Source organism: Acomys russatus, chromosome 7, assembly GCF_903995435.1.
Source record: "Acomys russatus chromosome 7, mAcoRus1.1, whole genome shotgun sequence".
Lineage (NCBI taxonomy): Eukaryota > Metazoa > Chordata > Mammalia > Rodentia > Muridae > Acomys > Acomys russatus.
The window spans coordinates 6,772,410-6,782,772 of record NC_067143.1 but is presented as its reverse complement, the minus strand read 5'-3'; the positions used below and the strand labels follow the sequence as shown (position 1 = coordinate 6,782,772).

The 10,363-nt window shown below is 47.6% G+C and overlaps 1 protein-coding gene across 1 annotated transcript; it reads left to right on the top strand.

The window, feature by feature from the left end:
* Window positions 1-6,692: 6,692 nt before the first annotated feature.
* LOC127191475 (serum amyloid A-1 protein-like) lies at window positions 6,693-10,363 on the top strand. Its single transcript, XM_051148587.1, has 4 exons — window positions 6,693-6,813; window positions 7,372-7,474; window positions 9,690-9,828; window positions 10,197-10,363. Exons 2-4 carry the CDS (start codon window positions 7,384-7,386, stop codon window positions 10,333-10,335), a joined length of 369 nt encoding a protein of 122 aa, XP_051004544.1. The 5' UTR covers window positions 6,693-6,813; window positions 7,372-7,383; the 3' UTR covers window positions 10,336-10,363.

Sequence of the window (10,363 nt, the reverse complement as noted above, 5' to 3'; positions counted from 1 at the left end):
TCAGGGCACGCACTCAGGGGACTAGGCTGAATTTGAATTTGCTGATGGAAACAGGGAACTCTGAGAAATGCTTTCTGGGAAAAGTAACTACGGATCACACAGAGGATAAGGAGAGAGAGAGAGGGAGAGGGAGAGAGAGAGAGAGAGAGGGAGGGAGAGAGAGAGAGAGAGAGAGAGAGAGAGAGAGAGAGAGAGAGAGAGAGAGAGCGCCGCGGCCAGCAGGTAATAGGCTGAAACCATGTAGGCCCCTCACACAACCCCACCAGATCTGCTCTACCGTCTAAGCCACACTGACTTCTGCCAAGCAGGCCTGAGCTAGCCAAGCATTGCCCACTGTGCTGGCTACTCCACAAAGTGGAGTTTCCTCTGAGATGAGCCCTGGGCAGCTGCCCACCAACTTCCTCTTTGACACTGGACAGGTGTCTCCCTCCCTCCCCCAGCATCTTTGGGTCATAACTGTGTCTCATTACTTATTTTATTTGTTACTCACAGGCTTTTCTGTGTAGTGATAAAAACTCTGCCTCATCAATCTTGTCCTCGACACTGACTCTTTGTCCCCTGTAACCACTTTGGGAAGGCCTCATCTTAACCTAGAAACTGCATTGGGGATCAGGAATGTAGCTCGGTTGGCCGAGTCCTTGCTTGGACTCCAGAACTGTATAAACCTGGTGATGGTACACACTTATAACACTGGGGAGGTAGAGGCTGACAGACAAGAAGTTCAAGGCCATCCTAGGGTACACAAACAAGACCCTGTGTCTCAATAAAGTACACACACACACACACACACACACGCGCGCACATGCACACCAGTGCCTATCTCAGCTCACATTCTAACCAGTCTTGGCCTATTTTACTTAAGAAATGCCTTATTTTTTTTTTGTTTTGTTTTGTTTTTTGTTATTGTCTTTTGATCTAAACAAAAGTCTAAGTCCTATTCTAGAAGGGAAGCGAGGCACAGCATCACTGAGCAGGAATGAATGCACTAGCCTATTCACAAAGCAAAGGCATCCTTTCCAGTGAAGGCCAATGTATTTTGTCAGAATCGAAAGGCAGCGATGAAGAGGGAGATTCGGGTCATAAGGGAATAACTGGCATGCCAGAGCTAGGCCCTAGGTGGAAGACTAAGTCCAAAGGAGCAGAAACATTGCTTGCTCAAGGAGAGAAAGGGAAGAGGATGGGTGGAGTCTGACGGATACAGGACAAGGAACAGGGAATCAGTTGTGTCTGTGCTTGTCACATGTTGACACTTTTAGGGTTCAGCACGCTTCACGCTATTGGCCTGTCAGTCTAGAGGGGAAATAAATAAAAAATCCAAAGGACAAAAATGTCCATCTCGCTTCATGTCATCTCTGGGCCCCGTGTTACCTGCTATAACTCTTGCTCCAAGCAGATACTCTGCATATATGAGCTGAGAGCAGAGAATGAAATCATCTGTATTCCCCAGAAGCCGACACACCTGGAGACACATCTGGAGAAGTATGTAGACGCCGTACAAAGCACGAATGCTTTACTCAAGTGTTAGTCTGCAGAATATGGTAGTGAGTGACTTTGAGATCACTCTGCAAATCTATACCAAAGTCGACGCTCAAATGCCTGCCGAAATGATAAAGTCTTACTGTGACATAGAAACTGTTTAATTTTCTCAGCAATGCCTTATAGATCTCATACAAATGAATATTATGATGTATAAATAGACCATGAAAAACCTTGGGAGAAATTAATACGCATTTTGACTCCAACTGTGGTGGCACATGCCTATAACTTCAGCACTCAGGAGGTAGAGACAGGAGGATCACTGTGAGTTTAAGGCCAACCAGGGCTACATAACTGTATAGCCGACTTTGTGTCTGTGTCTGTCTGCCTATGTCTCTCTCTCTCTTTTTCTCTCTCTTGCACACATACACATACAAACACACTAAAAGTACTGTTTTCTCACAGGGCAGGTTAGCAAAAAACAAAAAAAAACATACCATGTTATGGCACACTGTATTTCTTTAAAGTGTGAAACACTATAGCTTGTGAGATGCACAGTATGTACACACTGCCAGGAAAAACAATGTTCCAATTAAACTAAGATAATGGCTGCTTACCATTCAGGTCCTTTATATTAAACTCTGGAAAAACGTTCTATGCTTGTTGAGATGAGAGTTTTTATCTTAATCATTTCTGTGTCTGTTCAAGAAAGCACAAAGGAAGTAAATATACTTATTTCCACAGGAAACATGTTTCTTCAACACCATCTGGTTATTAGCAAAATTTAAGGCATGTGCTAATTTAGGAATTCATAATCAGTAAATGTGTGTTTTAGATGTGACGAAGCATGAAATTTAAATGTAAACTTTATAGTAGCTAACTAGAAGAAACAAACTTTCAGTTATGGGGATGGTTGTGACTCCACTTAATTCATCGCAGACATGCCTGAGGCAGGAACCAGGAAGACAGCTCAGCCTGTAAAGTGCCTTCTGCACAAGCATACAGACCTGACTGGGGACCCACAGCCCCGACACAGGCTCTGGGCAGCTGGCATGTATCTATAGGCCTGGTGCTGGCGAGGGAGATGGAGACAGGCCGACAGACCCCTGGCACTTGGAGGCCTAATTAGTGAGCTTCAGGTGCACTAAGAGACTTGGCTTTACAAACATTATGGTGTAGCAAAACAGAGGAAGACACCAAATATCAATTTTTGTCTTCCACTTGCACGTGCACCTGCACACAAACACACACACGAATGCATATGCGCCCCTCACCTTAAAATAATAACAAAACCGGAATGTATAAGGTACTGGGGGTGCAGGTCAATTGATAGAGTGCTCGCCAATTCCTAGCACTGCATTAGTTGGGTTTAATGGCTCCTTGGAGGCAGGAGGATCAGAAGGCCAAAGCCATCCCTGACTACACAGGGAGCTATAGACCGGCCTTCAATACAGGAGACACTGCCTCAAAGGCAAAAATTTTGCAAATAAATGGGATGGAACTGGAAACAACCATCCTGACTGAGGTTAATTTGCAATCAAAATGACAAAGGTCACATGCTTTATCTCTTTTGTGCCTGTTAGCTTTGAATTTTTAGGTATTTGTGTTTTGCTTAGAATTCCCACAGAGGGTAGATTTTATGGCTGTTAGCTTTGGATTTGTAGGTATTCGTGTTTCGCTTAGAATTCCCACAGATGGTAGAATAGTAAGGAGCAATAGGAGAGGCTAGCTTTCAAGGGAGAGGGGAGAGTCGGCTTTCTCTGGGGGTGTGGCCCCTGGTAGATGGATCATACTTCTGTGGAAGAGCACACACCCAAGATTTGGATGGCAATGACCAGGCCTGATGAGTTTAAAGAGAGAGCGCGGTGCTAGGTGTATAGGAAAGTGGGTCTGGGAGAAGTTGTGTGTGTGAGGGTGAATATTATAAAAATACATTGTATGAAATTCCCAAAGATTTAATGAAAATATTATTTGAAAATAAAGAAGCGGGCTGGAGAGATGGCTCAGCGGTTAAGAGCACTAACTGTTCTTCCAGAGGTCATGAGTTCAATTCCCAGCAACCACACGGTGCCTCACAACCCATCTATAATGTGATCTGATGCCTTCTTCTGGTATGCAGGTGTACGTGCAGGCAGAGCATTGTATATATAAAATAATAAATAAGTCTTTAAAAAAATATTTATTAAAAAAGAAAATAAAGAAGCACTATACAGAGAAACTCTGTCTCAAAAAACTAAAAAAAAAAAAAAGAGAGAGAGATAAAATAAAATAAGATAAGATAAAATAAACTGGATGTGGTGGCGTACGCCTTTAATCCCAGCACTTGGAAGGCAGAGGCAGGTGGATCTCTGTGAGTTCAAGGCCAGCCTGGTCTACAAAGCAACTCTAGGATAGCCAAGGCTACACAGAGAAACCTTGTCTCGAAAAACCAAAAAAAAGAAACTAAAGAAGCAGAAAGAAAGAGAGCAGGTAAGATGAACGAGCAGGTGAAGGTGCCTGTCACATGATCCTGATCCCCAGAGCCCATGTATAGGTGGAAGGAGAGAGCTGACATCACAGAGATATCCTAAAATCGCCACACATGGAGCTGGGTGTAGTGGCACACACCTTTAATCCTAGCACTCAGAAGGAAGAGGCAGGCAGATCACTCTGAGTTCGAGGCCAGCCTGGTCTACAAAGTGAGTCCAGTACAGTCAAGACTACACAGAGAAACCCTGTCTCAAAAAAAAAAAATCTCCACATGATGTGTGTGGTGCCTTCACATCTACTGATCATTAATAAATAATGTGGAGGCCAGAGAGATGGCTCAGTGGTTAAGAATGTAGCATGCTGCTCTCCCAGAAGACACAAGTTTTGGGTCCCAGCACCCACATTGGGAGGACCACAGCAACTCCAGAGGATATGGCTTCCCTTCTGGCCTCAGTGGGCACCTGCACTCGTGTGTACCACCCCGAATAATATGATTAAAAAGAAAATAAAAGCAAAGAAGAAAAGGAAACTGCATTGGGAATCAATGAGGCACAGTTCTATGTTGCCTCTAAGGAAGTTTCCAGAGAAGAAGAGGGAAAGATCCTCCCTAAATGTGGGTGACACCATCCCATGATCACACAGAGACACACATGAAAACAAGCAAGGAAATAAATCTCAGTTTTTCAGCTAAGTAAAGCTTAGAATGTGTTTTCTGTTGCTGTAACATCTACTTTATAAAATGTAGAAGTGTGTTTGCGTCATGATTCTACAGGCTGGGAACTCCAGTGGTGGATTCTGGTGTCTTGTGTCATACCACTTCTGAGAATGCCACAGAGGGACACAGATCCAGCCTGCTAGCTTCCTCTTCTCTCAAAGCCATTGATGCCACACGGGGCCATCATCTTTATGACCTTTTCTGATTCCGACTTCCTACCTTCAAACCTCCAAAAATCCACTGCCACTTGAATTTGGGGATTAAATTTCTAACATGTGAACTTTTAGGGGAGGCATCCACACCACAGTGGCTTCTGTCTCTGTCAGGATCCTGGCAAGAAGGAGCCCCAGGCAGACATGAGGCAGCAGCAGTCCTCAGCAAGGGGAGGTAGGTGCCAACACAGTGTCGGAAAGTCAGGCCAGGCAGCCTGTCACTGAACCAGGAATTAATTACCTGTGGGTTGGTTGGCAGGATCTCTCCAGACCCCAAAGAGGTTTGTCCCTGAGAGCAATGTGGAAGAGAGAAGGGGAAAGACAGACAGGCAAGGCGGAAATGTTTGTGGAGAGGGGTACAGGCTATGAGTTTGGATCTTTGGAGGGGGGACAAGCCAGTTTGTGGCGACCCATCTTTGAAGGAACTATGTGAACAAATATAGAAGCTTGCTCTCTTCCTTTACCCCAGCTCTTGTCATGGCTCCCCACAGGCCAAACTTAACTGGAAGGGGCAACGAGCACAGTCAGGGCATTTGTGCAGGCCAACCTCCTGGGGCAGAAAACAGAGGGTAGGGAGTACAGAGAGGCTCTGGGGGCGGGGCGGGGGCAGATTTCACAATCAGAGCACTTGGCCTAGCTGACTGCAGCCAAGGCTTGCTGAAAACCTGTAATAGTGAGCTGCCCAGGGCTCAAAGTCTGGGAAAGTCCAGATGCTGCAGGACACTGGGAGGGCAAGATGTGTGTGTGTGTAAAAGCATGGCCGGTAAAGCTAGAAGAACAGCCTGAAACCAACTTAGTTCTCCCTTCGTCTTTTTGTTTTTTTGGGAATTTCAAACAATGGACTCTGTCAACCCCCGTCCTGGTTGGCTTTGTGTCAAGGGATGACTCTCTCTCTCTCTCTGTTGTTATCTCAATGTGTAGCTCTCAGCTGGTACTCCAGCACCAGGCAGCCTGCTGCCATGCAATTTTTATGCAGCCTGCTTGGAGCCTGAGGAGGCCTGGCCTTTTCTTCTGCACACCTGAACCCGCATGAAGAGATTTAGCTCCTCAATTTCCTTTTTCCTCACAGAGGAACAACTCTGCTCCTATTGGCGACTGGACATCCTCACAGTCCTGTTTCACCTCAATAATTGTGAGCTAGCTGTGCCATCCTCTTTGTATGTGCGAAAGCAGGGGGTTAAGGAGAGGTTGGGACTGAGGCCCGATGATTCTGCCTCCTCACAGACCTTGGGGGCTCTGAGGTCTGGATCAGCTTCTTGCATTAATTCTTCAGAACATGGGACAATTAGCACCTCTTTGCCGTCTATGTAGGCAACAAGAAAAGGGGTTATTTCTTCATGATTTTGAAGAATATTCCTGTACTATTGTTTAAAGTTCCTGGTTTGTCGAAGTCTCTGAATTTCATCTGCTGTCTTATCTTCCATAACACCTGGTCATGAATAGACTGGAGTCTGGAGAATTCCTTTCCCAGTGCTGAGTCATCCACATGGATGCTCAAAGCAGGTTCCTGTTCCCTAAGGCCCCAATTTAAAGCTGAACTATGCTTTGAGAGGGTGTTAGCTCAGCCTTGGGCCTGTACTGCACTCCTCATTCATATTTTTTCCCAATATTGATTTCCCTTCCCAGGACATTGAATATAAAACATTTGTCCTGTTTATTCCCAATCAGTATGGGGGGAAATCCCAGAATGCCCCAACTTGCCACATTCCTGAAAATGGCTAGATTGCAAAATCTGGGAAAAGCAGATCCATGTGAAGAAAAAAACACATTTATGTTCTGAAAGACAAATTATGGCCAAGTGGGATTATGCCAGATCAAACAGGTGATTGCTTCACTGGCCGAGGGACAGCATATATTGGTAGGCCCATCTCGATCTCCTCAGCAAGTGACACAGGCCACTCAGATTCACCTTGGGGGCCCAGCAGGAGCTGACAGCCCAAGGTGAGTTGCTAGAACCTTCCAACATTTGCTCTTTGCAGATGTTCCCCTGCCCCCTCCCGTGTTTGCTTGTTGTGTGGTGGCGTCTCTTTCCTGAATGCACCGGATGCATAGAATTCACTGGAGATGGTGCTCCTCTCATCATGAGGCTTTCTTGTATGTGTCTGTGTGACTTCAGGGAAGGGTGGAATCAGCCTTCTACAGACGCACTTTGGGGAGCTGTGCCGGTTAAAAAGCCCCCAGGGGACGCCCTGGAAACTTCCTACACAGGTGGGCTTTGGCTCACACGATTGATGTGCAGTGTGCTTTTTACCCAGGGTCCATTTGCAGGCTCTCAGATAGTGGGATGCTAACGAAACATGTGGAAACGGAGAGCGACATAGCTCCCTGGGGTCCTCCTACCTAGCATCCATCTCTGCACGTGTGCGGGTTTACGTATAAACTCCAGTGGGATTTGGTACTGGCGTGCAAGGATAACTCAACATTGCAGAAGCATCCTCCGCCCCTCCCCCCATCCCCGCCAACACCCAGAATGGCACATTCATCTTTGCGTTCTCCCAGCTCTACAGCAGGATGAAGCCTTCCGTTGCCGTCATTCTTTGCTTCTTGATCCTCGGAGTTGACAGCCAGACATGGTTCGAGTTCATGAAAGAAGCTGGTCAAGGTAGGATCAAAGGATGGGTTAGGAGGTTGTATTTGTGCATTCTAAGCATCCACTCGAGCAGGGGTCACATAATCAAGGGTAAGCACGCTTGGGAAATCCTCGTGGGCAGAGAAGCGGTGTGGCTCTTCCTAAAGAGTTCTGAGCTTTTTCCCGGCCGGTGTTGACCTTTCTCTGTGAGGATCCTTAGCATGGGGGGTGGGGGTGGGAATCACACAGTGCTTGTACAGCCGCCTTTCCACAGGAGCACAGGAGTAGGTTTAAGATGCAGGCTCGCCAACAGAAGTGGGGCTCTACTGCCCCCTTGTGTGGAGTGATGAACAGCTCGCTTCTATGTATGGTTGCTGTGAAATAAGTACCTTCCGAGTTTCCCAGGGGACATGCAGAGCCAGTGCAACCCCCAAGCCACAGTGACAGCAGCCAAGGCTAATAGAGCTTCTAGTGCAGTGTAGGCATTGCTCAAGGGGCATTCTGTGTGCTAATGAATTTTTTTTTTTTTTTTTTTTTTTTGGTTTTTCGAGACAGGGTTTCTCTGTGTAGCATTGGCTGTCCTGGACTTGCTTTGTAGACCAGGCTGGCCTCGAACTCACAGCAATCCTCCTGCCTCTGCCTCCCAAGTGCTGGGATTAAAGACATGCACCACCACGCCCGGCTATGAAATTCGTTTTTAAATTAATCTTATGGTGCCACTACTACCCTTTAAGGAAGCCGAGGCACAAAGAGCATACATAAGCTATCTTATAAAACCCTCCTCAGAATCCACTACACAGCTCCCAGAACACAACCGATGACCTTTGAGCACACACTCGCTGTTTACCTGAGGAGCCGCAGGCCATGGGTTGGGATGGGTGGAAAGCAGTCCCACCACCAACAGAAGTCAACGACTTATTTGCCTGGACCATAGATCTGCTGGGGCTGAGACACGGACAAGAAACTGTCATCAAGGGAAAACACAGCCGCCAGCCATAGCGCAAGTTAGACCAACCTTGACATTAGGCCTTCCCTTTTCCCCTAACTTGTTACTTTTGAAGATAGTTCCCGTTTAATGTGAGCTGGACCTGATTCCGTTAGTGCTCAGCTCACCACTCCTGTCCCTAGTTTAGTCCTTTGTCTGTTTGTGGCACCCTCCTGAGGAGCAGAAAGGTGGGTCGATAATAAACTGAGCATCTTCCATTCCACATGCATTTCCTCCCCCGATCCTCCTCCCCTCTGTTTTTCTGCATAACCACCAAAGTGGGTGATGCCCTTCCCTGTTACCAGAGAGGATGTAGAAATCTCCAACCTAGTGTGTCAGTTGTCGTCTAGCGTCTCTGGTCCTCCAGAGTAGTTTATTCTGTGTCAGAGAGGTCACCACTGGCACCTCTGATGGAGTGCTGAGAACCAGCCACTCAGGCTGAAGTGGATCCTGGACATCCCAGTGGCCTCAGAGCAGAACTGCACTTGCTCTGGCTCTGCCGGAGAGCAGAGTCTCCCATTTGTCTGTGCTGGGGGAGAGGCTGTGGCTGCGGTGTTAACTGTAGCACTTGGGAAGCGGAAGGAGAAGGGTTGTGGGTTTCAGGCCAGCCAGGGATATACAGAGACGCAGGCGGTCCCTGAAAGAAAAGAACGGAAGAGATTGGAAAGGAATGGAAGAAGAAAGGAGGAGGTGGAGAGAAGGAAGGGGGAGAGATCTCATCTTCCCACACTGCTGTAAACAGCTGCTTCCCTGGACCATCTCAGAGAGAGAGAGGGAGAGAGACAGACAGACAGAGAGACAGAGACAGAGAGAGACAGAGAGAGATAGAGAGAGACAGAGACAGAGAGAGAGACAGAGAGAGAGAGAGACAGACAGACAGACAGAAAGACAGAGAGACAGAGAGAGATAGAGAGAGAGACAGAGACAGAGAGAGAGGAGGGGGAGGGAGAGAGAGGGAGAGAGTTATATGATAACCACCACCACCACAGGAAGATGATCCCTTTTTCTCCTCTATCTGCTTTTTGAATAGCCAACGACAAACAGCAGCAGAGCTAAGAAGGGAATCCAACAGAACTAATACAACTCGCCCCACACACACTTCTCCTTGCACAGACACGGAGCAGGAGGAGCTATTCATTTCAAGGCAGAACCACTTCTGTGGGTTTTGTGAAAGGCTGAAATGTTTGGGATGAGCCAGATGGGAGTTTTAGTCCTCTGTTTGACCTGAACACAGGTATCCTCGTTATTTTCTTCCCTCTCCAGGGGCTAGAGACATGTGGCGAGCCTACTCCGACATGAGGGAAGCCAACTGGAAAAACTCAGACAAATACTTCCGTGCTCGGGGGAACTATGATGCTGCCCAAAGGGGACCAGGTGGAGCCTGGGCTGCTAAAGTCATCAGGTACCATAGGTCTGGGTGGGCGGAGCTTGTCTGCTGTGGACAATCAGGAGGGGGCTCTCTTCTGCAGCCTGTGCACGCCACCCCGTTATCCCCTGACTGTCCTCTTCTCGGTGCCTAGTACAGGGAGTGGTTGGTGGTGACGAGTGATTCCCACCCTCTCTCCCCTGTGTTGCTCATCCAGGGTGAAGGGGACAGCCTGAGCTTAATGGGGTGTCACTCAGGCAGGATGTGTACCAACCAGCCTTTACCTCCCTGGTGGTCCTGGGCTCCTTGTACAGCCATCCCCTGAAGGGGGAATCCTGAGGGGGGTGTGGCTATTGCCCATCAGCTTGGTTTATACATCTTCTTCTTGTCGGTCCTGGTTCCAGTGAGGCAAGAGACGGTTTTCAGAAGTTCACTGGCCGTGCGGTAGATGACTTTGGATATGGCAAGTTTGCCAGCGAGTGGGGCCGGAGTGGCCGAGACCCCAACTTCTTCCGACCTCCTAGGTTACCCCCTAAATACTGAGTTGTCTCTTTTGTTCCCAGCCATGCAG

Bases quoted from the DNA above. Each gene is read 5' to 3' on its own strand.
- LOC127191475 (XM_051148587.1), top strand. From the start codon at position 7,384: ATGAAGCCTTCCGTTGCCGTCATTCTTTGCTTCTTGATCCTCGGAGTT. The intron at 7,475-9,689 runs GTAGGATCAAAG...TTCCCTCTCCAG, and splicing joins CATGAAAGAAGCTGGTCAAG to GGGCTAGAGACATGTGGCGA. The intron at 9,829-10,196 runs GTACCATAGGTC...TCCTGGTTCCAG, and splicing joins TGGGCTGCTAAAGTCATCAG to TGAGGCAAGAGACGGTTTTC.